This window comes from Zootoca vivipara, chromosome 3, assembly GCF_965207765.1.
Source record: "Zootoca vivipara chromosome 3, rZooViv2.hap1.1, whole genome shotgun sequence".
Classification (NCBI taxonomy): domain Eukaryota; kingdom Metazoa; phylum Chordata; class Lepidosauria; order Squamata; family Lacertidae; genus Zootoca; species Zootoca vivipara.
The window spans coordinates 116,930,788-116,958,002 of NC_142586.1; the positions used below are offsets into that span (position 1 = coordinate 116,930,788).

The window sequence follows — 27,215 nt, forward strand, 5'->3', positions numbered from 1 at the left end:
GTTGTTGTTGTTGTTGTTGTTTAGTCGTTTAGTCGTGTCCGACTCTTCGTGACCCCATGGACCAGAGCACGCCAGGCACTCCTGTCTTCCACTGCCTCCCGCAGTTTGGTCAAACTCATGTTCGTAGCTTCGAGAACACTGTCCAACCATCTCGTCCTCTGTCATCCCCTTCTCCTAGTGCCCTCAATCTTTCCCCACATCAGGGTCTTTTCCAGGGAGTCTTCTCTTCTCATGAGGTGGCCCTTCATGGATCAATGCCTTGGGGCTTTAATAACTCAGAGAAGCTATGAGCTATGCCATGCAGGGCCACCCAAGATGGACAGGTCATAGTGGAGAGTTTTGACTAAACGTGATCCACCTGGAGAAGGAACTGGCAAGCCACTCCAGTATCCCTGCCAAGAAAACTCCATGGACAAAGACAACAATGCTATCAAGTTCATGGAGGAAAGGGCTGTGAATGGCTGCTAGCTATGCTCTGTCTCCACCCAGTTGGAAGCAGTGATGCTTCTGAATCTTCAGGTGCTAGAAGCTACAGGAGGGGAGAGGGCTCTTGTGCTCATGGCCTTCTTGCTGGTTTCTCACAGGCATCTGGTTGGCCATTGCGAGAAAAGGATGCTGGGTGAGATTGGCCAGCAGCCAGATCCAGCAGGCTCTTATTAAGTTCTTACGGAGCTTCAGTATTCAATGCCAGCACTCAGCTGTGACTCTCTGGTGTGATGTGAACAGACTTGAATTTCTCTTGCCCATTCTTTCACACTCTGCTCCTTGATTCCTTCTCTGCACTAAATGGATTCCCTTGGCTTCCCTTCTTAGGATCCCTCTTGGGAACTCAAGTTTCTGGAGCTTCTCTTTCTATATTTTTATTTGTACCCCGTTCTTCTGCTCATTGAGAACCCAGAGCAGCCAGAAGCTCTGCATTGCTGATAGAGTTACCTGTCAACTTGAGGGACACTTAAAGCCCATCCGTTTCTGACGGTTCTGGCACAGTTGCTTCCATTAAGAATGACCTTTACTTACATAATGCATATTTATGCTAATTGGCTTCTTTGTTTGGCAGCTCTGCTTTTGTCTCATTTATTTATCATTTCAAATTATAACAGTACAATCTTGGCCTTCAAAAATCAATGGTAACGAGGATGGGTCAAGGCTCCACGGCCGAACACCTGCTTTGCATGCGGAAGTCTCCAGGCTGAATCAGAATCATAGAATTGTAGATTCTAGTCCAGCCGCCTGCAGTGCAGAAATCACAGCTGGAGATTCTGTGACAAATAGGCCAACCAACCTCTGCTTAAAAGCCTCCAAGGAAGGAGTCTACCACCTTCTAAGGGAGTCTCTTCTACTGACGCACAGCTCTTAATGTCAGAAAGTTCTTCCTAATGTTTCGTCGGAACCGCCTTTCTTATAATTTGAAACCATTAATTCATGCCCTCCCCTCTGGAACAGCAGGAAACAACCTTGCTCCATCTTCCATGTGACAGCCCATCAGAAGATATGTGAAGATGGCAATCCTATCACTTCTCAGTCTCCTCTTCTCCAAGCCAAACATCTTCAGCTCCCTCAACCATTCATCATATGGTTGGGTTTCCAGAACCTTCATCATCCTGCTCGACCTCCTCTGCACACCTTCCAACTTGTCAATACCCTTCTTAAACTGCAGTGCCTAGAACTGGACAGAGGACCCCAGGTGGGGTCTGACCAAGGCAGAATAGAGCGCCCAGCAGTCCCAAAATCTCCACCTAGTAATTATATCCAGTTGTGGGTCTGGCTGAAGATCAACCAAGGAATTTGGGACAAAAATACAATTTCCCAAGTCTTTTCTAGAAGAGCTTTAGTTGTTCTGTAGATGGACCGTTCCATCCCTCAGGCGAAAGGCTGGGCGTTACGATGGCAGAACCTCTTGTACTGTCTTGATCCCATATCTGCTACCCTTTCCTACCTTTAGAATGTAGCATGTGCTGTCTTGACTTCGTGTTCTGTTACATATCAGCAACCTTCCCTAATCCCTCTTTTTAAAGCTATCACTCATGCGTGCCTTTGAAAGGATGTCTCTATGCTCCCAATGGACTTTTGCCCGCGGCGTGAACGGAGAACGGAAGAATGAGGTGTTCCAGTGGTACCAACTCTCTTCCTTGCGGGCTTTGGATTTCCATCAAAGCATTTCTTCTGAAAGTGGGGCTTTATGTTTGACATCATATATCAGGTGGAAGGAGCTGATCTTCTCCAGATGTCTTATATATGCGAGCAAGGTTTCTTTGATGGAATGGTGTGGGTCCCTAACTTGGGCAACTCTGACATGTGCTAACAAGTTGACATTTGCATTCATCTTTGAAAGCATTCAAAGCACTCTGCTTCTTTGCTGCTTTAAAATAATAGAATCATAGAGCTGTAAACACTACCTCCAACTCTTCGAAAGATTCCCTCAACGGTGTCTCCGAAAAGGTTTACACATCACTTGGGAAGACAGGTGAACTAATGTCAGTGTACTGGAAGAAGCAAAGATCACGAGTGTTGAAGCCGTGATTCTTCAACATCAACTTCGTTGGGCTGGTCATGTTGTTGCCTGATTATAGTCTTCCAAAGAAACTACTCTATTCCCAACTTAAGAATGGTAAGCGGAATACCGGTGGACAACAAAAGAGGTTTAAAGACACTCTCGAGGCAAATAAAAAAAATATGTAACATAAACACTGATAACTGGGAAGCAAACCACTGTTGGTTTGCGAGTGCTCCAGTGAAAGAACAGCCTTTACCAAAGGTGTCATGGACTTTGAAGAAGCACAAACCCAGGGTTAAAAGGAAGGCACGCTTGGCAAACCCTCACCGTGATCAACTCCCACCTGGAAACATATGTCCCCACTGTGGAAGGATGTGTGGATCCAGAATTAGCCTCCACAGTCACTTGTGGAATCACTGTTAATCCCGTGTACATGGAGGACAATCTTACTCGGCTACAAGGGATTGCCAAAGAAGATATGCTTTAATCTTTGTCCATGCTGCTTCCGCTTTTGCTTCCTCGCTGCTTCAGAATAATAAAATCATAGAGTTGTAGGGTAGGGAAAGGGAAGGGAACATGAAGGTGAAGCAAACAATAGAATGCAGAACACTACCTACCAATTATGCCATTTGGTATCAAAGGGTATAAGAAGATAAAATAAGAATAGGCAGTAGGATTACGCCAATGGCATATCTGGTCTATCGAGTCCAGCATTCTGTGCTCACAGTGGCCAACCAGATGCATGGTGGGAAACAGCAACTGGTACCTCGTGGTTGGCAGCAACTGGTATTCAGAAGCATCATGGCTAGTAGTCATCGATAGCCCTCTCCATAAATCACTGCCTCCATAGTATGACTATGTACTACCTATTCTTCTCTCTGTCCTAAATCATAGAATGGTAGAGCTGGAAGGGACCCGAGGGTCATCTAGTCCAACCCCCTGCAATGCAGGAATCTCAGCTAAAGCATCCAGGTTTCCAGTGCAGTGGTACCTCTGGATATGAACGGGATCCATTCCGGAGCCCCGTACGCATGCAGAGCAGTACTTACCCTGATGCGCTGAATCTGCGCATGCTCCCCGCGCGATTGTGCATGAGCAAATCGCCGAACCCAGAAGTAACCCGTTCTGTTACTTCCGAGTTCAGCGTGTACGTATCCCGTGTCGTACGCAACCTGAAGCATACGTAACTAGAGGTATGGCTGTAACTGGTATTCAGAAGCACTGCTACCTCCAACTATGGAGGCAGAGCACAGCAATCATGGCTAGAAGCCATCGGTAGCCATGAATCTGCCTTGCTCTTTTTAGGCTGCTAATGCATGGTTATACTTGCCATGGTTACGTGCGAAGGGCTAGGCAGGCAAGAGTGATTAGCAACATTAACGGACAAATGGGCTGGGCTGCTTAACAAAATCCCTTTTCTCCTGCCTTCCCACACCCATGAAATGTCTCTGGGAGAGTTTTAGCTGCAAGGTTCTTCTCTTCCAGCCTCAAGCCTGGAGAGGCAGCCACCTCATCTTGACTAGTAGCTGCTCCACTGGCAATCCACCACCAGCTCACGGGCAGAAGTCAACTGGCTTATTGTATCATACCAGCAGAAGTCAACTGGCTTATTGTATCATCTCATCTTCTTGCAAACGCTGCCTTGTGCAAACAGGCTGTTGCATTCTATGATTACCGTAAACGGGAGCTACACTACTAACTGGACTAAACTCGATGTTATCTCTTACATGAAGGAACAGCATTCCTAATACATGCAGGAGCCTACGGGTACATCCCTGAAAAAACTCAAACAACTTTACAAAAGATACCTTCCGAAATGCCGCAATAAAGTACATAGGTGTTGCCAAAGGGTGCAACCTGTGGGTTGGACAGGGTGAGTGATTTCTAAGAAAACTGGGGTGCAGTTAGCATGAGAACACTGCGTGATAAAGCTGTTGAAAAATACGTGAAGGAAATAAAGTGAGGTCCCTGTGTTGCCTAGGTAAGAGAGATTTAGGCAGTTTTCATTCCTTACTCGCATATAATAAGGCAGTTTCCTTATTTGCCAATAACATTTTTATTGAAAGCTTTTTTAACCCATTAAACACTAAAACTAAAACTCATTTATACAGAAATACAAAACACAATTATATAGGGAAAAGAAAAAAAGAGACAGTTTCCTCTGTTTCTGTCTAGAACTGGGGCTGCTGTTCCTGCTGCTGTTTGTATTGATTTATTGTTTTATTCTAGTGACACTTTTTTAAAAAGCACAAAATGCCTTTTAACTGTTCTGTGATTGAAATGTGTATTAGTTCAGTTTCAGCGCAAGTAACCAGAAAACACCATGAATATCTGTTTATTAAAACAAACAAAACCTATGCCATTTGGTTTTGTCAATTTTGTCATTCTCTTTAGAGGGATATTTTATTGATCTCATGGACCATAGCATGGGGTCACGAAGAGTCGGACATGACTAAACGACTAAACGACTAAACAACAACAACAACCTTAAGTTGCATTTGCTGGAAATGGTGGGATAAAATGATTGTAGTTTCAGACAGAGATCAATAAAATATCGCTCTAAAGAGAATGACAAAATTGACAAAACCAAATGGCATAGGGTTTGTTTGTTTTAATAAACAGATATTTATGGGCACAATTAAAATCACAAAATAAAAGAAGAGGGTGCAGGGAAATGCTGTCTCCCCCTTCTCTCTCCCTCTCCAAGTGGAAACACGTGCTAAGATGGTTTATTTTTTCATGTCCAATCGCCTTATAAAATTAGCCTCTCTGTGGTGTATCTGAAGTCTAAAGTCAAAGATAAGAGACGATTATTTAAAAAAATGCTTTCTGTCCCTTCTGAGGACAGCAGCAGCAGATGAGAGAGATGTAGATCCTGTGCATGCTTATCTGTGAGTAGACATCACCAAACACAGCAGTCTGAACTTCTTCCCAAACAGGCATGGAAGAGACTAGCTTTTGCAAACAGGGCCTGAAGTTGACATAGCATTAAGTAACCCCCATATTGACTTGGAGAGATCTTCCCCCAAATCTAGTTGAAACAAAGGATAAGGTAAAGGATCCCTCATCAGGGATGTTGGGAAAGATGGAGGGCACTAGGAGAAGGGGACGACAGAGGACGAGATGGTTGGACAGTGTTCTCGAAGCCACCAACATGAGTCTGACCAAACTGCGGGAGGCAGTGCAAGACAGGAGTGCCTGGCGTGCTCTGGTCCATGGGGTCACGAAGAGTCGGACACGACTAAACGACTAAACAACAACAAAGGATCCCTGGATGATTAAGTCGAGTCCAAGGCGACTATGGGGCTGTGGCACTCATCTCGCTTTAGGCTGAGGGAGATGGCGTTTGTCCACAGACAACTTTCTGGGTCATGGGGCCAGCAGGACTAAACCGCTTCTGGCGCAATGGGACACTGTGACAGAAGCCACAGTGGTACCTATTTATCTAATTGCACTGGCGTGCTTTAGAACTGCTAGGTTGGCAGAAGCTGGGACAAAGCAACGGGAGCTCACCACCGTCGTGGGGATTCAAATCTCTGAGCTTCCAATCGGCAAGCCCAAGAGGCTCAGTGGTTTAGACCACAGCGCCACCTGTCCCCTAGAAGGTCAAGCAGGATGCCCTGAGCACCAGTTAGTGAGAATCAATCACCAGTGGGGATGGCAACTGCACTCAGATCTTTCCTGCGGACTCCCCAAAGGCATCTGGGTGGCCACTCTGGGAGAAAAGGATGCTGGACTCATGAGATCTTGGACCCAACCCAGCAGTCTGGCTCTTCTAAGATGACTGGCAGGAGGAACCAAGGACTGCTCACAAGCAGTGCTAATACCCGAAGGGCTGTTATATGAAAGATGGACCAAGCTTGTTTTCTGCTGCTCCAAAGGGCAGGGCCAGAATCAATGGATTCACATGACAGGAAATGAGAGTCCAATGAAATGTTATGAAGAGCTGTTCAACGGTGGAACAGACTCCCTCAGAAGGTGGTGGTGGTTTTTAAGCAGAGGTTGGATGACCATCTGTCAGGAATTCTTTAGTGTCTGGGATGTGTACCCTTTCCCTCTGCCAAACACAAACAGCTACCCAATTCTCAGGGAACAGAAAACATCTTACATTAAGACCTCATGTTGCATTAGGTTCATGTTGCGTCATTTGGCTTGCGAACGCGACAAAGCCGGAAGTATACACTGTGTGTGTACGCGCAGTATTCTGCGCACTTCAGACACGCGCAGAAGTGCTCTATTGTGCCACGCGCGTGCGCAGAAGCGGCACACTAGTTACGGACTTTTCGGGGTGTGAATGGCACCCCAGAACTGATCGAGTCCATAACTAGAGGTACCACTGTAAAAGGAAGGTGAGGTTAAAAAAACAAACAGCTTACACACAGGAACACCTTTCCTGCCAACTAAACAAGCTTGCGTTCTATGTGCATGGAATACTTTTGCATAGGGGGCCCATTCCATCATGGGAGCCCCTACTGCCAATATGAAGCCCTGGCACAAGTTGAAAGGCTGCCCGGGTGCTGTCCAACTCAGGATATTGCACAGTGGTTAAAGGACTGAGCTACAAATGAGGAAACCTCAAGCTCAAGTGCAATCTCTACCAGGAGCTTGCTAAATGGCTTCCGGAAGCCCGCTCTTAAGAACCAGTCAGAACGTGAATGAAGAGCGTGGCTGCTGGATCAAGCCAAAGGCCCATCTAAATACATCATCCCATTCTCACAGTGGCTAATCCGACAATAGGAGCACTCTCCCTATTTCTGTTCCCTGGAAACTAGTATATTCCAAGACCAGAGGCAAAGATTTGATCTTTTGATAAGAGTTGGGCAAAGCCTTTGATAGCGGGACTACAACAACCTGATTTTCTTGAAGAGGTTAGCATCCACCTAGGGATGTTGCAAAACATCACAAATAAATGTGCAATCAGGAGTCTCCTCGTGTATGCTCACCAGGGTTACTACACCTTGTGGGTGTAAATTCCAGTGTTGAATTGCAATTATTACAAAGGTAATAGCACCCTACCATACTGGTTTGTTGCAGTGGTTATGCATGGGGAATCACACTGAAGTGCAAATATATGTGTGTATATGCATGCTTCTTCTCCTGTTTACCAGCTGCCTCAATTTCCATCACACCAAATTTTAGCTTGCAGGGCTCCTTGGTGCAGACACCTGCCTTCTCTTGCATTCTGCAAAGCACCATGCACATTTGACAGCAACAGGAAACCAAGCCTTTGGTGTAATCAGCCCAGTGCTGTGGTGTGCTCTGCCACTAGAGCAGGCATCCCCAAACTGCGGCCCTCCAGATGTTTTGGACTGTAATTCCCATCTTCCCCGACCACTGGTCCTGTTAGCTAGGGATCATGGGAGTTGTAGGCCAAAACATCTGGAGGGCCACAGTTTGGGGGTGCCTGCACTAGAGATTCAGCAGGTGCCTTTTTTAAGCACCTGCTGCCAAATTTTAAGCACCTGCTGAAAACTTTTCTATTGTGCCAGGCCTATGCAGGCAATTAAGACGACATCTTTCTACAACATGATTTTGACCAAACTGCGGGAGGCAGTGGAAGACAGGAGTCTGGCGTGCTCTGGTCCATGGGGTCACAAAGAGTCGGACACGACTAAACGACTAAACAAACAACAACAACAACTTTCTACAATGGTTAACTCACAACTTTTCAATGGGTTTTACTGTACACTTTCTATGTTTTGTTGCTGCAAACTACTTCCGTTTTTTATTTAATGACATAGCGCAGGCATCCCCAAACTGCAGCCCTCCAGATGTTTTGGCCTACAACTCCCATGATCCCTAGCTAGCAGGACCAGTGGTCAGGGCAGATGGGAATTGTAGTCCAAAACATCTGGAGGGCCGACGTTTGGGGATGCCTGACATAGCGGCATGTTACTTTATTTGATACATGTTGTTTATTTTAAAGTCAAGTTCTGCCCAGACACTGAGATCCAGTGCTGAGGGCCTTCTGGCGGTTCACTCACTGTGAGAAGCCAAGTTGGAGGGAACCAGACAGAGGGCCTTCTCAGTAGTGGCGCCCGCCCTGTGGAACGCCCTCCCACCAGATGTCAAGAAAATAAACAACTACCGGTACCTGACTTTTAGAAGACATCTGAAGGCAGCCCTGTATCAGGAAGTTTTTAATGTTTGATGTTTTATCACGCTTTTAATTCTGTTGGGAGCTGCCCAGAGAGGCTGGTGAAACCCAGCCAGATGGGCAGGATATAAATATATTATTATTATTATCATTATTATTACTATTATTAAAACTATGAGTTATTTTCATTGGATTGGGTTGTTATAAGATGTGCAATCTTTGCTGTTTCTACGGCTTGTGAACTTGCCTTGAATGATTGTATACAAATGTAAAGGGAAATGAGAAAAGGAATGGAAAATAAGTATCTAAATAAATAACAAAATTAGCATTATGTAACAATTAATAATCTCAAAGCAATAGGACCACCTTAGGGGTCATCTCCCTCCCCTGTACACAAACAATTCCAGTGAACACCTCAGGGTGCAAACATATCATAAGATTCCTAAATGTTCACCAGAGAGCCTTCCATCTTCCAACACCAATGCGCAGGACACTGTCTACATGACAAGACTTGAAACGCCTCTAAGCATGTGCAGAGTGCAGCAACTGCCCTGCCAGCTGCTGGGGGGCACATAAGCCTAGGGTTTTAATATGTTTAATGAACTGATCTCTCTTAATTTGACTCTCAGGGGTGCCCAATACATTCAGCAGAACATTTATCTATCTATCAAAATTAATTGATTGATTGATTGATTAATATACCACTCTTCCCCTGAAGATCACAGGGCAGTTTAAGACAAACCAATGGTAAAGGATTAAGAAACGGGTCCCCCAATGCACGTTTGAGTAAAAAGTGGGTCCTGGGTCCAAAAAGGCCACAGGTACCATTTTCTGCAAAGCACCGTGCGTGCGTAGCAACGAACAACTAAGCATGCGCAGAGCGCAACAACTCCCCGGGGCCACCACCAATCCCAAAGGCAAACACGAGGCAGCACCCCCCCGGGGGCCCCTCTGTTCCAGGGTTATATTATATAACAGCCAATAATTATTTAGTTATAATTAATTCGTCATTTGCAATTATATGATTACGTGGAATTATATAATAATTGATTAATACTACAGTCTCCAAGTAGAATTAGCTAACTATATGTGATATATAGGGGGAAACCCAGCCAGAGGGGCAGGGTATAAATTAATAATAATTACTGTATTACATAAACATTAATTATTGTTCATTTATTTTTGAGTACACAGGATTCTATAATTATCATTTAATTATCAATTAAAGAATAGCGATCGTTAACTGTGATAATTATCACGAATATTCAACGAGCGGATCTCTCTCTCTTTCTGACTCCCCCATCAAACTCCCAGGACATTCAGCGCAGCAGCCTCTCTCTCACTCGCTCGCGCGCGACCAACAACACACATACACACGAGAGAGACGAGGCGGCTGTGGGGTTTTTTTTGCGGTTGGCGTCGCCCGCCCGAGCCAAGAGAGGCAGTCGGGCGGGCGGATTTGCCTTCGCTCCCTTCCTTCCCCGCCGCGTCCTGCTGCCGGGCTCCCCTCGCGACCGGCTACCCACCCGGGCAGGCCCAGGGACGGCTCGACCTGCCGGAAGACTCGCGGGAGGCTGCCACCGAAGAGGACGCCGCCCAGGTCGAAGAGCACCGCCCGCCGCTTCGCCGCCATCGCCTCCCTTGCCAGACCCGCTCTGAGGGAAACGAGTCTGAGGAGACTCTGAGGAGAAGGCGAGGTCACGCCCACCCGCCGAGGGAAGCCACGCCCACGCTCCAGGCGGGCCACGCCCCCTCCTCGATCGGGGACGCGTGGGCCACGCCTACTTACACCTGCGCGGGGAAAACCACGCCCCTCACATTGAGCCACGCCCCCCGCTGCCCTCCTCCTCCTCCTCCTCGAAGCCGGCCGGGAATGGGCAGGTCCTAGCGCCTCAAGTTTCACCCATGATGAATGAATATATTTAAAATATTTCTAAGCGGTGTGTACACAGTGCTTTTTTCTTTTTTAAAAAAATGTTTAGGGGTACTGCAATTTTGACTCCATAATATCACCATTTTAAAGTTCAAATTTGAAAAAATGAATACAATAAATGGGCAAAAGTACAAAGATTCACAAAATGTTTAGAGGTATGCCGCGTACCCCCAGAAAAAGCACTGGGTGTGCATAAAACTGAAGCAGACAACAAACAACAGACAACTTAAGCAAAATATTGCAAAAAATACCGTTGCATATATAAAAATGTTACATTCATGTAGAGTTAAGAACATACATGTTATTCCACACAGAGCAAGTTTTGCTGCTGCTGCTGGTGGTGGTGGTGAACTACTAACTATTCTGTTTTTGGCAACAAGTCTTGCATTGTATATATATATAACAGTAAGAGTTGTTCGACAGTGGAATGGACTCCCTAAGGAAGTTGTAGACTCTCCTTCCTTGGAGGTTTTAAAGCAGAGGTTGGGTGGCCATCTGTCATGGATGCTTGAGCTGTGATTCCTGCATCGCAGGGGGTAGGATTGGATGACCCTCGGGGTCCCTTCCAACTCTTTGATTCAGACTAAACAAGTGTTCTTCCACAGAGCTGCAGCCATTCCACGGCAATATCATGGCTTGCTGCCTTTTAAAGCCAAAATCCAGCCCCGTTGTTGTTACCAGTGGTAAGAACGGCATGTTCCTTCTTTGCTTCCTCAGCTTTGGGCCTCCTGATTCTCTTTTAAACCAGATCTCTAACTCTCTCTCTCTCTCTCTTGGTCAGTCATTAGCATTCCACAGAAGTTAAGTAAATTGAAAACACACAGCACTGCAAAGGAAGGAAACTGGGCTCTCAACGAACGCTTTCTGCTGACATGGTCCGTCTGCCTAGCCTCCCCATGCACAGAGCCGGCCCTCTTGACGGGTAGATTGACTTGGGTTGAATCCATAACTGACACACAGGGAATTCCAGAGAGATCGCTGGAGGAGATCTTAGGGCAGACGACTCCCAGAGACGTTTTTAAATTGCCCATTGCATTGCTGACATTGGAAGACAGCTGTTCCACTGCTGAAGTTCACACTGAATTGCACCGGAGAGAACTCTGCCATGGTGAGTCGGAGACTTTTTGGTTCATATTATTGCTGCTGTGAAGGGAGAGGTGGAGGTGATCTGCTATCTATTACTGTCTTGAAGCTGCTTTCAAATTAGTAGTTGTCCAACTTCTGAGAAACCTTTAGTACCTGGAACAGGCCAGGGTGGCAAATGCTTTTCAGTCTAACCTCCCCACAAGCAAATCAGAACAAATGTGCAATGATGTTGCCTAACCTCCCAGCAAAGTGTGTGACATGCAAATTGGGATGGAGGCTCAACGGGCAGGTTGTCTGAAAGTGACCTCACAGCATTAATGCAGGTCGAGTTTGCTACTCTGCATTTTCATTAAAAGCCAGGCTAATGTCATCTAAAAACTAAAAACAAAAAACCTTACTTAATTCATCATCTGGGATTTAGTCAGTTAACTTATCTGTTAAAGGTACATTCATTGCACAGGAGAGAAAAAAGAACAATGGTTCTAAAGAGGGGAAGCTAGATTCTTAAAAGACCGGTGGAGCAGGCACACAGGACCATAGGTCATGACTATTTCATCTGCATATGCAAATTTAGGAAAACATTTAGGGAAAATGTAATGGGGGGGGGAGGTAAACAAAATCCAAAACCTCTCCCAGTGTCATGGAGCTCATCAGATTCAATCATCCTTCCTCTGCTATTTTTCTTTCTTTCTAAAAAACACCCTGCAATTCTAAGGATCATGGGTCTCCAAAATTACCCACAAGATTTTGGTGTGTGTGTGTCTGTAAACAACTACAGAAACGAAAAACACGGAACACACTGCACAAAACCAACAGAGAATCGTATAATTGTATAGTTGGAAGAGCCCTCAAGTCCAACCCCCAATAACTTGTGTGTGAGTTCTCAGGAGTGCCACAAACAATTTACTAAAAGCCCCAAAGCGTTTTTTCCCTGAAATTCCTTCATCAGGGGCATCTCAAAAGAGATAGATATACGGTACAAATAATAATCTTACAAGCAATTTAACAGTGACATAACACATACAAGGTGACGCGAGCAAAAAAAAACCCGCACACACCCTACACAACAGAACAAAAGATCATTATCCCCTCAATCTCTCTCCTCCCCCCCCCCTTCCAGGACGTCTCTGTTTTCATCAGAGAAATATTGGAGCGTATGGAGTTATCCGACACCCAAGCCATCAAAAGGCAACCCTATATAGGGAAGGTTTTTTTAAATGTTTTATTCGGTTTTTATATTTGTTGGAAGCCACCCAGGGTGGCTGGCGCAATCCAGTCAGATGGGCAGGGCATAAGTAGTAAAATTGTTGTTGTTAATGTTATTATGGGATGTTGTTGTTGTTGTTGTTGTTGTTTAGTCATTTAGTCGTGTCCGACTCTTCATGACCCCATGGACCAGAGCACGCCAGGCACTCCTGTCTTGCACTGCCTCCCGCAGTTTGGTCAAACTCATGTTCGTAGCTTCGAGAACACTGTCCAACCATCTCGTCCTCTGTCGTCCCCTTCTCCTTGTGCCCTCAATCTTTCCCAACATCAGGGTCTTTTCCAGGGAGTCTTCTCTTCTCGTGAGGTGGCCAAAGTATTGGAGCCTCATGGGATAAAGGTAAAGGTAAAGGGACCCCTGACTATTAGGTCCAGTCGTGACCGACTCTGGGGTTGCGCGCTCATCTCGCATTATTGGCCGAGGGAGCCGGCGTACAGCTCCGGGTCATGTGGCCAGCATGACAAAGCCGCTTCTGGCAAACCAGAGCAGCACACGGAAATGCAGTTTCCCTTCCCGCTGTAGCGGTTCCTATTTATCTACTTGCACTTTGAGGTGCTTTCGAACTGCTAGGTGGGCAGGAACTGGGACCAAGCAACGGGAGCTCACCCCCTCACAGGGATTCGAACCGCCAACCTTCTGATCAGCAAGCCCTAGGCTCAGTGGTTTAACCACAGCGCCACCTGGGTCTCATGGGATAGGACACCCCTATTTCCATCAGAGAAATGTTGGAGGGTATGTAACCATCTGCAGAAGATGAGAGAGAAAAGTGGCTTCAAACGGGGAAATACGATGCTGTGTAGTTAACAACTTGGTTATGCGGAAATAAATCCTTTGTGAGCCAGGCCTTTGGTGCCCCTTTCAAAGCCAGGGCTGAACATATGTTTTTTCCTCTTTCTTGTGCTTGTCTGACATCATGTTTTTTTTCAGGCGTTTCCAAACTTGCTCTGAAAGGGATTCATTGTCTGGTGAATACCAGACCCTTAATGCCTGAAAAAGAACACAGAATCCCTGTAAGAATAAAAATTACAAAACTGTGATGTGGACAGCACAGCTCATGGCCACCAGATGTGGTTAAATGGCTTTAAAAGTGGATTGGAGAGCCTTCCCAAAGTTGTTAGTCGGGATGGTTATAGGCTACATTCGTGGCACCGTTGGGGCTTCTGAGGCTGGTTCCAGATGAAGTTGCTTCCTGATTTGTTTCCGCAAAGTTTGCGCTGGGGGATTGTTCTTATTCTTATTAAAATTTATTACCCACCCTTCACCCTAAGGCCCCAGGGCAGGTTGCAACTCACAAGCAACACTAATTTTGAAATATAGCATGGCACAATATTAAAATCAGCTTAGGTTACAGGTAGGTAGCCATGTTGGTCTGGGTCGAAGTAAAATAAAAAAAATTCCTTCAGTAGCACCTTAAAGACCAACTAAGTTTTTATTTTGGTATGAGCTTTCGTGTGCATGCACACTTCTTCAGATATCTGAAGAATATGAATATCCGAAGAATATCTGAAGGTCTTTAAGGTGCTACTGAAGGAATTTTTTTATTTAAAATCAGCTTAAAGCAACTTAACACTGCGAGAATAAAGTTGGTTCTGAAAATTTGTCAATAGCCAGGGTAAAGGTTGGATGTCAACTCTTTATTGAACATCCATTCTGATTGGTTTTCAGGGAAGTTGTACAACATTGCGTCAAACAATCATTTCCCCACATTTTCCATTGTCCCATAATTTTCCTTCAGTGTAATTAACCTTCCGCTTAGTTATGCACAACATGGAGAAAGTGAGTAGAGAAATGTTTCTCTTTCTCTCTCATAACACTAGAACCATGAAACTGAATATTGGAAGAATCAGGGCAGATAAAAAAAACCTCCAAGTGTCCCTATTTGGGGATTTACAGAAGCATACCCTCCAACATTACTCTGACGAAAATATGGACGTTCTAAAGCAAAGCAGGACATTCCGGGTGTTACATATTCAGTGGTCTCCATTTGCCTGAGCTTGAGTCTGGACTAAGGTGTCACGGTCCTGTTGGCGGGCGGTTGAAGCCCTGGCTGAGGACGTCAGGACCAGAGGCAAGATGGTGGTATAGAAGTAGGAACAGGTGCAGGGCTGAGGGTCCAGCAGCAGGCAGTCGCAGGGTCAAGGAGCAAGGCAGAGGCGAAGGTCTGGGAGTCAAGGAGCAAGGCGTCGGCAAGGCGAAGGTCCAAGGAGCAAGGAGCAAGGCGAAGGTCCAAGGGTCAAGGAGCAAGGCGTCGGCAAGGCAAGGGTCCAAGGAGCAAGGATCAAGAGACCAGATGCAAACAGGCAGGGATAGCGTTGCTGTGGCAAAGAGCTGAAGGGAAATGCTGAGCTTTTATCCCTCCCAGCTCCTGCCACCAGATGCAGTGAGGTATCAAGTGGCCTCACCTGAGTGACCAATCCTTGCTTCTCCAGCACAAGCTGAGGCAGGCCCCAGTCCTGCAAAGCACTAGAGGCCCCAGAGCCTGACTCCTGCCCATACTCCTGACAGTAGGATTCTGAGCTCCTCTTTTCTGATTCGATACATGATGTCCAGTCACAGAATATTTCAGGATCTGGGCTGCTGCCTTTGGCCCTTGAACTCCGAGTTCTGATTTGCAGTGTCGGGCGGCCTGCCGCAAAGCCGCAACAAAAGCCGCTATGGATTCACCTGAGGCCTGGTCTTGTTTGTAGAAGGGCATGCCGGCCGGCAATCTCTGATGACTAAGGAAGGGATTGCATTGAACGTTGTCTCGCTCAGCCTGGCTGGGGCCACCAGAGCCTGGGCAATCTTGAACGTAGCAGGACCGCTTCAGTTTGGGGTCAGTCACCCTATTGGCTGCGAGGAAGAACTCCAGCCAGTGGTGTAGGATTCCCATTTCCCTGGAACCATGGTGTCAAATTCCTTGGTGTGGCCCTGGGTGGCCATGACATCTGCTCTGTGTGATCTGCCTTGTGGCTGCAGCCTGTGATTTCAGCTCAGCTGAGACGACAGTTCCCCAGCAGTGATTTCAGCTTGTGGAAGCCAGGGCTGCATACCTAGCCTAGCATCCCGTCCTTGTCACCAGTGAATTGTAGGTTGGTTCCCACAAGGCAAGACACAGCGATAACAGCGATAACCTTTATTGAACCACATAACTGGGAAACAGGGGCAAAGCAACTGCTTATATACATTTCTGACAGCCTGGGCCACTCCCACTCCCAACATGATTGGCTGTCTAAACTTCCAAGCTGCGAATCACAACTCAGAGTTCAAGGGCCAATGGCAGCGGCCCAAATCCTGAAATGTTGTGTTATCGGACAACATGTATTGAATCAGAACACAGGAGCTCAGAATCCTTAGTCCAGACTCCAGCTCAGGCAAACAGAGACCACTGAATGAATAACAGCGGGATCAAATCAGAAACCAGTATGGCTTCTGTAAATCCAGAACTGTCCCTGGAGAATAGGGGCACTTGGAGGGTCTGTGAATCCACAACAAATGAAAGTCCACGGTTGTTCCCCGCCCCTGTTCTTAACTAAGGCTGCGTCATTCATGTCCCACAAGAAGAGGGAAGAGAGCCAGTGGCGTAGCTAGCCGCCTGGCTGCCCAGGGCGGCAAACCCGAAGGCACCCCGCTGTGCACATGTGTTATGACGCACGGCGCACACATCACGACGCGGCGACGCGGCAAACCCCGTGAGCAAGCCGCGGAGTGAGGCAGTCTCGCTTGCATTGGGGCTTCTCCTCGATGGCGGCGGCCGTGGCAGCCGTCGGAGGTGGTCAGCCCCGTCCAGCCTGCTGCCCCCCGCCCAGCCTGCCGCCCGGGGCGGTACACCCCCCACCCCCATTACTACGCCAAAGGACAGAGCAGGGTGTGGTCTCTGCATATCCCCTCCTGGGAGTTGGGACGGCAATTCAGCAGAGTTCCCGACTCCTTAATTCACATTCCTGCTGACTGCAATTCAAAGGAAGTATCTAGAATTAGAAGTCTGTTTGGATGCCATCTGGCAGCAAAGCAGGTTCTCTGGAAAAGGCGAGGCTGTGACTTGCAAGGAAACAAAAAGTCTGCCTTTGTAGTGTGCACTTAATAGGCAGCTGGTTTGGATCATGCAAGGGAGGGAATCAGAAATGAATCGGGCGAGAGCAGTCAGCGGGCTTTGCACAGCTACGAAATCCAAAAAGCTGAAAGCTTTGCTCAGGGAAACAGGCACCCTGGAATCCATCTGTGTGGGGTGAAGCCCAATGACCCCTGCCAGAGAGGCAAAGCAGTCTGCTCCAGGAACTGGGGTCAGGCGTAAAACTCTGGGGAGGAACATATTCCACTCATCCCTTTTGCAAAGTTCCAGGAAGAACAGGCAGACAAAAGGAGAGCCTGCTGGATTAGGCCAATGGCCCATCTAGTTCAGAATCCTGTTCTCACAGTGGCCAAGCAGATGCCTGTGGGAAACCAGCAAGCAGGATCCAAGCACAGGGCAATCTCCCCTTCTGTGGTTTCCAGCAACTTATATTCAGAACTCTGAGCAGACTCTCCAAGTGTCCCTATTTTCCAGGGACAGTCCCAGATCTACAGAAGCCATCCCGGTTTCTGATTTGATCCCAGAAGGTCTCACTTTTCCCTGGGACACCCCTATTTTCATTGGAGAAATGTTGGAGGGCATGTATGGGCAGGCAGTAGACAACAGCCTTAGTTTAGCCCAGGGTGGTCCAACTCATGGCCCGAGGGCCGTATGTGGCCCCCAGTGCCTTTATTGGTGGCCCTCAGCAACCTTTGATGCCCCCTGCCCAGCCCTCACGCTGCCTTCCCAATATTTTATTCAAGTTGTCACCCCTGTCAGTCAGTGGTACCTCCAGTTACGAATTTAATTCGTTCCAGAGGTCCGTTCTCAACCCGAAACCGCTCGTAACATGAGGCGCGCTTTCGCTAATGGCGCCTCCCACTGCTGCCGCGTTGCCAGCACGCAACTTCTGCTCGCAATGGTCACAACTGGGAGCATCTACTTCTGGGTTAGCGGAGCAGCGTTTGCAAGGGGGACGGTACGTAACACGAGGTTACGTATTCTGCTCTGGTCAGACCTCACCTGGAGTACTGTGTTCAGTTCTGGGCACCACAGTTCAAGAAGGATATTGACAAGCTGGAACATGTCCAGAAGAGGGCAACCAAAATGGTCAAAGGCCTGGAAACGAAACCTTATGAGGAACGACTTAGGGAGCTGGGTATGTTTAGCCTGGAGAAGAGAAGGTTAAGGGGTGATATGATAGCCATGTTCAAATATATAAAAGGATGTCATATAGAGGAGGGAGAAAGGTTGTTTTCTGCTGCTCCAGAGAAGCGGACACAGAGCAATGGATTCAAACTACAAGAAAGAAGAGTCCACCTAAACATTAGGAAGAACTTCCTGACAGTAAGAGCTGTTCGGCAGTGGAATTTGCTGCCAAGGAGTGTGGTGGAGTCTCCTTCTTTGGAGGTCTTTAAGCAGAGGCTTGGCAGCCATATGTCAAGAATGCTTTGATGGTGTCTCCTGCTTGGCAGGGGGTTGGACTGGATGGCCCTTGTGGTCTCTTCCAACTCTATGATTCTATGATTCTAGGTTCCACTGTAGATGATACGAATGTAGGCTCGATGGACCAATGGTCTTAGATGTTACAAGGCAGATTCCTATATTTTCTGTGATCCTGGGAGTTTATATTTTAACCTTTCTTTACGTGAGCTGCCTTGGAACGATCTTTCTCTGTCATGAAGGATGGTGTAGAGAGCAGAGGCAGAGTGGAGTAGTGGTTAGAGACTTGGTGTAGAATCCCCAATCAGCCATGAAGCTCACTGGCCAGTCACAGCCTCTCAACCTGGCCTACCTCACAGGGTTATTGTGAGGATCAAATGGTGGGGGAGAGGGAGAACTGTGTTGACCGGCTTGAGCATCTTGGAGGAGAGATGAGAGATCAATGAAACAAACAAACAAACAAACAAACATACATACATACATACATACATACATACATACATACATACATACATTGCTTACTTCCAACAGATTCTGTCTCCATCTCTATCTGGCTTCATGGATTAATTAGAGCAGAACTTAATTTGGCCACCCAAACCTGCCTTTGAGTATTTTGCTGGAGGAAGTTTCTGGCAGGCAAGAGGGGCTCGGCAAGTTCTGCGGGAAGCAATGCCAAAGGAGACTCTACCCTAAAGGCCAGCCAGAGGGAGAGAGAAGGGGGTGGGGTGGGGAACGAGAATCTCCTCCATTTCCCTTGCAGGATATTGGATGCCTCTGGGGAAAATCCAGTGTGCTGGGTTCTGTCACTGAGCACCAAATGGAATTGCTGGAAACCTTAAGAGCCTCAGAGGAGTCTCTCTGGATCAGGCCAAGGGCCTATTGATGGCTGACCAGATGCTTTTGGGAAACCCGCAAGCAGGGTTTCAATGCAAGAGCATTCTCTGTGGTTTCCAACAGCTGGCATTCAGAAGCATAAATAAAACCACATCTCCTATCCCTTATCCCCAACCCCAACTCTACACCTAACCGTACCAGTTAAGGATTAAAGGCAGTAATTAAGCACATAAGAAGAGGCTTGTTGGATCAGGCCAGGCATAGGCAAACTCGGCCCTCCAGATGTTTTGGGACTACAATTCCCACCACCCCTGACCACTGTTCCTGTTAGCTAGGGATCATGGGAGTTGTAGTCCCGAAACATCTGGAGGACTGAGTTTGCCTATGCCTGGATCAGGCCAATGATCCATCTAGTCTAGCATCCTGTTCTGTTATTCTTTGTTAGCAAAAGTCCTCTGCCTTCTTGCGGTTTCCAGCAAATGGTATTCAGAACCATAGGATGGTAGAGTTGGAAGGGACCCCAAGGGTCATCTATTCCAACCCCCTGCGCAATGCAGGAATCTCAGCTAAAGCATCCGTGACAGGTGGCCCTCCAGCCTCTGCTTACAAACCTCCAAGGAAGGAGAGTCCACAGAAGCATTGTTGCCCCCCAACTGGGATAGCCTTCCTTGGGTTCGTCTAATCCTCTTAGAAAGCCATCTCAGTTGATGTCCACCACTGCCTCCTGCAGGAGGGAGTTCCATAGATTAACCGTGTGCTCCATAAATAAGTGCTTCCTTTTGTTGGATGCCTCTGCGGAGAATACTGAGCGCTGGGGTTTTTTTGTGACTGAATGCCAGAAGGAAAGAGGGGGGAACCTCAGCAAGGCAGAGCACTTTTGTGAGGCTGTTGGGCTGTGCAGGGCACAGGTGGACAAAAGACAGCCATGGCAGGTGGCCAGGTGGTTCTTGCCAGGGGACGGTTGCTGGTTGCCAACAGCCACGGTTGCTGCAAAGCTGTGATGATTGCTTTCCTGGCAGGAAGGGAATCTGGACACAAATTATTGCAAGGACGAGCTGAATGAAAAAGGAGGTGGGTGATGGAGGCCAGGGGCTTTATTTGTGCCAATCAGCCTACAAGGTAGTAGCAGTTGTTGTTGTTGTTAATTAAATTTATATACCACCCTATGCCCAGGACAGTTCACAAAAAACAACAACGCTAGTTAGTTAGTTAGTTTTAGTTAGTTAGTTAGTTAGTTAGTTAGTTAGTTAGTTAGTTAGTTAGTTAGTTGGAGAATCTCTGTCTTGCCTTTTCATAGATTCATAGAATTGTAGAGTTGGAAGGGACCTCAAGGGTCATCTAGTCCAACCCCCTGGATTGCAGGAATCTCAGCTAAAGTATCCATGACAGATGGCCATCTAACCTCTGCTTAAAGATCTCCAAGGAAAGAGAGTCTACAACCTCTCAAGGAAGCCCATTCCACTATCAAACAGCTCTTACTGTCAGAAAGTTTTTCTGTAAACATACCCAGCTCCCTAAGCCGTTCCTCATAAGGCATTGTTTCCAGGCCTTTGACCATTTTGGTTGACCTCCTCTGGACATGTTCCAGCTTGTCAGTATCCTTCTTGAACTGTGGTGCCCAGAACTGGACACAGTACTCCAGGTGAGGTCTGACCAGAGCAGAATACAGTGGTACTATTACTTCCCTAGATCTAGATGCTATACTCCTATTGATGCAGCCCAGAATTGCATTGGCTTTTTTAGCTGCTGCATCACACTGCTGACTCATGTTAAGTTTGTGGTCTACCAAGACACCTAGATCCTTTTCACATGTACTGCTCTCAAACCAGGTGTCACCCATCCTGTATTTGTGCCTTTCATTTTTTTTTGCCCAAGTGTAGTACTTTACATTTCTCCTTGTTAAAATTCATCTTGTTTGCTTTGGCCCAGTTGTCTAATCTGTTAAGGTCATTTTGAAGTGTGATCCTGTCCTCTGGGGTATTAGCCACCCCTCCCAATTTGGTGTCATCTGCAAACTTGCTCAGGATGCCCTCAAGCCCATCACCCAAGTCATTGATGAAGATGTTGAATGAGATTGGGCCCAAGACAGAACCCTGTGGCTAAACATCCCCAACTCCCTTGACTGAGCTCTTCTCTCTTTTCCCACACTGGGAAAAGCACTGGGCTTGGAAAAACAGATCTGGATTCAGGTGCAACCACCCACACCTCATCTCTGAGAATAGTGACTCGCATTTCCTTTTTTCAGGTTGCAACAAGACCACTCGGGGTTTGGAGCCTGCTGCTAGGGCTGAGTCTTCTTATACCTGCTCAGAGCAAGGAAAAGGAATCACTGAGCAATGCCACTTCAGTGCTTAAGCTGGAGCAAGTGAGACCAACCCCAGAAGATCGTGGAGATCAATCCCCAAACCCAGACTTTTGCGACTTCACATTTCACCTCCCTTGGTCTGAGAGCTTTTGCACGCCGACGACCCAGGCAACCGCCACACCAGCCTCTCAGGAAGAGCTGGACCATCTCAAGATCTTGTTGGAGGACATTGGAGGCAACCTGAAGACCCTTCAGGAGGCTGCTGCTCTGGAGGCCGGCGAGTCCAGGTACCAGGACATCGTTTCCCAAGCCCTTCCGGATGTGAGAGAGGCCAACGGGGCGTTCCATGAGATCCTTGGGAAGTTCCTGCAGGAGTTGGAGGAACACATCCATGCAGATGATCATCTCCACGCAGAGGACGAGAAAAAGAAGTAGGTGCTTCTTCACAACAAATGCTCTTTTGGGGGAGCTTAGCAACGGAGCACAGAGCTAGCTGCTTTGTACATCCTGTATAATCTTCTGCAGGATCGGTGGGAGGGAGAGTGGCATTCGCACGCGAGGAAAGGAACGAGATCTCTTGTAAAACTGGAACCTTGGGTCAGCCAAGGAAGTAACCGGCAGGCAGAGGAAAGGAAATCCTTCCTTCTCGGGGTGGGGGACACATTGAATTCAGCTCCTACTTAAAGGCAAACTTACCTGGTTTGCGCTTTCTGAAATTATTTTATTTATTTATTTATACCCTGCCCATCTGGGTGGTTCCCAACAGAATATTAAAAACATGATCAAACATCAAACATTAAAAACTTCCCTAAACAGTTACAGGTAGGTAGCCGTGTGGGTCTGAGTCGAAACAAAATAAAAAAAATTCCTTCAGTAGCACCTTAAAGACCAACTAAGTTTTTATTTTGGTATCTGATGAAGTGTTCATGCACACGAAAGCTCATACCTAAATAAAAACTTAGTTGGTCTTTAAGGTGCTACTGAAGGAATTTTTTTATTTTGTTCCTTAAACAGGTCCGTCTTCAGATGTCTTCTAAAAGTCAGATACAGTAGTTGTTTATTCTTTTGACATCTGATGGGAGTGTGTTCCACAGAGTGGGTGCCACTACTGAGAAGGCCCTCTGCCTGGTTCCCTGTAACTTGGCTTCTTGCAGTGAGGGAACTGCTAGAAGGCCCTCGGAGCTGGACCTCAGTGTCCAGGCTGAACGATGGGGGAGGAGACGCTCCTTCAGGTATACTGGGCTGAGGCCATTTAGGGCTTTAAAGGTCAGCACCAACACTTTGAATTGTGCTCGGAAACGTACTGGGAGCCAATGTGGGTCTTTCAGGACTGCTGTTCTATGGTCTCGGCGGCCTCTCCCAGTCACCAGTCTAGCTGCCGCATTCTGGATTAGTTGCAGTTTCCGAGTCACCTTCAAAGGTAGCCCCACATACAGCGCATTGCAGTAGTCCAAGCAGGAGATAACCAGAGCATGCACCGCTCTGGCGAGACAGTCCATGGGCAGGGAGGGTCTCAGCCTGCGTACCAGATAGAGCTGATAGACAGCTGCCCTGGACACAGAATCGACCTTCCTGCTGATTCTCAGGGGTTTCTCCTGGGGAATTTACATTGCCCCGGCTCAATTTCACATCCGAGCAGGAATTTGGCTGGTGATTTTGCGGCTGTGTAACTCACTCAGCCACCAGCTCCGTGGGCGAGGGATGCCATGTCCCAACAGGGCAGAGAGAGAAAAACTAAAATCTTGCTCCTCAGCCTCCATTGCCTCCTGTCCTCATATTCCTGGCCCCCCACTCTCCTGCACACCCACTGTGCCCTTGAAAACACCCAAGACCCGTTTAATAGCACCACAGTAAAATGAATGGGCAGTAGACTCAGGGGAGCCCAGAATTAGTGACACAGCATCTGCTTTGCTTGCTGAATCCCCCGGGTTCAATTCCCAATGGCGTCTCCAGAGAGAAATTTCTACCCAGGGGCTTTAAAATTTCAGTGGCACCCTGTGCGATGGCAAAATTTGTCCCCTCCACTGCCTCTTGCCTTCCGTTGTTCGCCATTATTACAACATCCCTGGCGGCAGCCTCTCGGCTCGGCGAGAGCCAAGTGTGGGCAATCAGTTCACACTCCCCGAAATCTGCTGCTGCCCTGCTTGAAATTCTGGAGAGCTGCTGCTGGTCCGTGTGGACTTCTGAATTGTGGGAATGTTCAGGGTGGCAGGATAGGATATATTGTTTATTAATATCCTTCCTAAGTTGTGCTAGCAAGTTCCTTTGCTTAGCAGAGTTTACATTCCCCTTCTAACATGCACAGCAGATAGCTGGTTTCAGGCTTGTGTAAGCCTCTCACTATATATTCCTGGTAAGTTCCCTTTAATCCCTCTTAAAAGAATAGAGACACACCCATCTTATTCAAAGCCAATAAATTAAGTTTACTTATATCAGTTCACAGTTGGATCTCTGAAGGCAGACAGTTACAAATATGTACTGTACATGCCGATCTACCCCATATGAGGGGATAATCCCAGTGCTTCTGCTAGCTGAGAAGCTGGTTGAATGAAGAAGTAAGCGAAAAAGGAGGGAGAGTGGTAGCATGCCTTGTCCTTTTGTTACCTGGACAGGTAAGGTCACGCCCACCTCTAGTCACGTGAAAAGGAAGGATGCTTCAGCCAGGAGGAAACAGGAAGTTTTTGACTGGCTGGACCAAACATTCCCTCGCATGTCTTCTCTAACATTACAAGGAATGTTGTACTCGACTGCTCTCAGTAGATTAAAGGTAAAGGTAAAGGGACCCCTGACCATTAGGTCCAGTCATGGACTACTCTGGGGTTGCAGCGCTCATCTCGCTTTATTGGCCAAGGGAGCCGGCGGACAGCTTCCGGGTCATGTGGCCAGCATGACAAAGCCGCTTCTGGCAAACCAGAGCAGCACATGGAAACGCCGTTTACCTTCCCGCTGTAGCGGTTCCTATTTATCTACTTGCATTTTGACGTGCTTTCGAACTGCTAGGTTGGCAGGAGCTGGGACCGAGCAGCGGGAGCTCACCCCGTCACAGGGATTCGAACCGCCGTCCTTCTGATCGGCAAGCCCTAGGCTCAGTGGTTTAACCCACAGCGCCACCCGCGTCCCTCTCAGTAGATTACATCCCACATAAATCCCAGATGCTGGAGGCCAGAGGGGGAGAGAGTTGCTCTTGTGCTCAAATCCTGCTTGCGGGTTTCCCATAATGGGCATCTGGTTGGCCACTGTGAGAACAGGATGCTGGACTAGATGGGCCACTGGCCTGATCCAGCAAGGCTACTCTTGCATTGGAAGGCTGGTGCGCTGGAAGGAAGACTTCATGGGCCATGGCCTTGTGGATCTCCTGTCCATTTCAGTGGGACTTGTACAGGAGACCCTTCTGGGTGATCACAACCTTTGCCATACCTAGAAACTTGCAAACACCTGTGCGTGGGTGTGTTTTCTTAACCTTCATAAGGAGAAGTCGATGCTTAATAATAATAATAATAATAATAATAATAAAATTTTATTTATACCCTGCCCTCCCCGGTCAAAAACCGGGCTCAGGGCGGCTCACACCAACAAAACCACAATAAAACATAAAAACAATTAATTAAAATACAGATTAAAATACAGTATTAAAATTTAAAATTTAAAATGCAGCCTCATTTCAAGTAGTCCATAAATCCAGGCCATGAGGGAGGAAAACACAGGGGTCAGGCTAAGTCCAACCCAAAGGCCAGGCGGAACAGCTCTGTCTTGCAGGCCCGGCGGAAAGATGACAAATCCCGCAGGGCCCTGGTCTCCTGGGAAAGAGCGTTCCACCAAGTTGGGGCCAGTACTGAAAAGGCCCCAACTGCTGCAGGCCAATGGCTGTCTTTTATGTGGGACTACGACTGCGCTATCTTCCATGTGGGAAGAGATAGGGGAGATGCCAGCCACAGAGGCCCATCTCTGGAGGAAGATTGTAGAGGAGGAGATAAATGCACAGCATAAAAATAATTGAACCATAGAACTGTATGGTTGGAAGGGACCCCCAAGGGTCATCTAGCTCAACCCCACGCAATGCAGGAATGATCACTTGCTTCCTATGGCTTTCTTCCCAGGAGGCAGGTCAGTAATGGTCCATGGCTTGTTCTGACGCTGTGCAGACAAGCTTTTGTGGCTGGCATTTCCCCTACTGCTCCCTGCATGGAAAGTTCCCGAGGTAGCGCCAACCCTGCAAGGTAGGACAGCCGTAGTGGTGTAGGAACGCCTCTGTCGGTTCTGGATGAGTGCCTAATCTGTGGTTCTGGAAGCACACAACCTTTCATCATCACTTTGAATTTGTATACCGTCTTTCTATCTTACAATACCCACGGCGGTTTACAAGCTGAAGAAGCAAAGAACGTACGCCTTATAAACAATCTAATCCAATACAAAAATGTGATAATAAAACATAACTTTAAAATAAGCAACCTACATCAAATAAAATAACATTCAGCAATCATTAGAAGAGTACAGAATAACATTAAATATCAGCATATAAAAATGAAACAGAAATCTACTCTTAACAATTGCAATAAATAATTTCTGAAGTGCAATCAATAAAACAACGGCAAGCCACAGTGCATAAAATACAAATTGAGAAGCAGAGACTGGAGGGTGGGGCAAGGCAGGTGGAAGGAGGCCTTGCCTGACAAAGTCTCTCCCCTCGCCAGCTTCCTTCTCCTCTAGTGCAGCCATGCCCCCACCAGACTGCTCCTCTTTGCCCCTGGTGCTGCTGCTAGGGGTCTGTTCCTCCGAAACTTCTTCCTGTCCATCACTTGCAGAGGGGGCTATGACATTGGAAAGCAGATCTGGACAGCTACAGCTGCGGGAAGAGCACAGGGTCTTGTGTTTCCTCTTCTGATTGCGCAAAAACTCTTGTTTTTATCTGGTTTGGGTGAAGAGGGTTTCCCTATTTTCTCCCTCCTCTTCTGCACAGGTTAAACGAACACTTGCGGGGAATGGACAGGATGCTGCGGGTCACCAGCCACCTGGCCGAGCAGCTGGACCAAGCATCCCAGGACCTTTTGGTGAAGATGACCAGCCTTTCAGAGAAACCAGCCAGCCGTGTGGAAGGAAGTGCCTTGCAGACATCTTAGCCGCACATCCTGTTCTCTGTCCGCAAAAGCATTAAAAGAAAGGTCTCAGCATTCATTGAATCGGCTCCAGTAATTCCTGATGGTTTTTTCCGTGTGCACGTACTTTCCTCATCTCATGGGGACACTGAGTGGGTGCTCAAAGAAGCCTCGTCTTTTACAGTTCTTGCGCACGTCTGCACAATGCAGCAAAATCCCACACTAAAAGCAGTACCAGGTGCTAATTCTCGGCCCTAGGGTAGGGGTGGAGGGTAGGGATTTAAGAAGGCATCCGTTTCCAATCCAGCCCATAACTGTCTCACACAGCACTGTTTCCATTCTGCTGCATTTCCTCTTCTGCCAAAAATGATGCCATTCACCTCCCTGCCTCCTGTGGCAAAATCCTGTAACTTACATAAATCATACCTGTGATTCCTGCATCCCAGGGAGTTGGACTAGATGACTGCTGGAGTCCTTTCCAGCTCTACGAGTCAAAGAACCTATGGTACATGCAACTTATATATAATACCCAGCATCTTCAGGTAGGGCTATTCCTTTCTGAAACCATGGAGAGCATCTGCCAGCCAGTGGGGTACAGTATGTGGACCAACGTCTTATGCATGAATCATAGCACTG

The 27,215-nt window shown here is 47.4% G+C and overlaps 2 protein-coding genes across 2 annotated transcripts in view; one reads left to right on the forward strand and one right to left on the reverse strand.

Annotated features, from left to right (window-relative positions):
• The window catches only part of EPHX2 (epoxide hydrolase 2), an 82,983-nt gene extending 72,690 nt beyond the window's left edge, over positions 1–10,293 (reverse strand). The window contains exon 1 of the mRNA XM_060273193.2: positions 10,118–10,293. Coding sequence (XP_060129176.1) covers positions 10,118–10,224 — 107 coding nt within the window. The 5' untranslated portion in view covers positions 10,225–10,293. The remainder of the gene's footprint in view (positions 1–10,117) is intronic.
• Positions 10,294–11,302: 1,009 nt separating this feature from the next.
• On the forward strand, positions 11,303–26,654 carry LOC118082727 (uncharacterized). The gene is made up of 3 exons (XM_035110556.3): positions 11,303–11,632; positions 21,427–21,917; positions 26,444–26,654. The coding sequence occupies exons 1-3, from the start codon at positions 11,630–11,632 to the stop codon at positions 26,601–26,603; spliced, it is 654 nt and encodes a 217-aa protein (XP_034966447.1). The 5' UTR covers positions 11,303–11,629; the 3' UTR covers positions 26,604–26,654.
• The last annotated feature ends 561 nt before the right edge of the window (positions 26,655–27,215 follow it).

What these genes read in the sequence shown, in the direction of transcription:
- LOC118082727 (XM_035110556.3), top strand. An exon ending in GCAGAGGACGAGAAAAAGAA is followed by an intron (nt 21,918 to 26,443) that starts GTAGGTGCTTCT and finishes TCTTCTGCACAG; the next exon opens with GTTAAACGAACACTTGCGGG.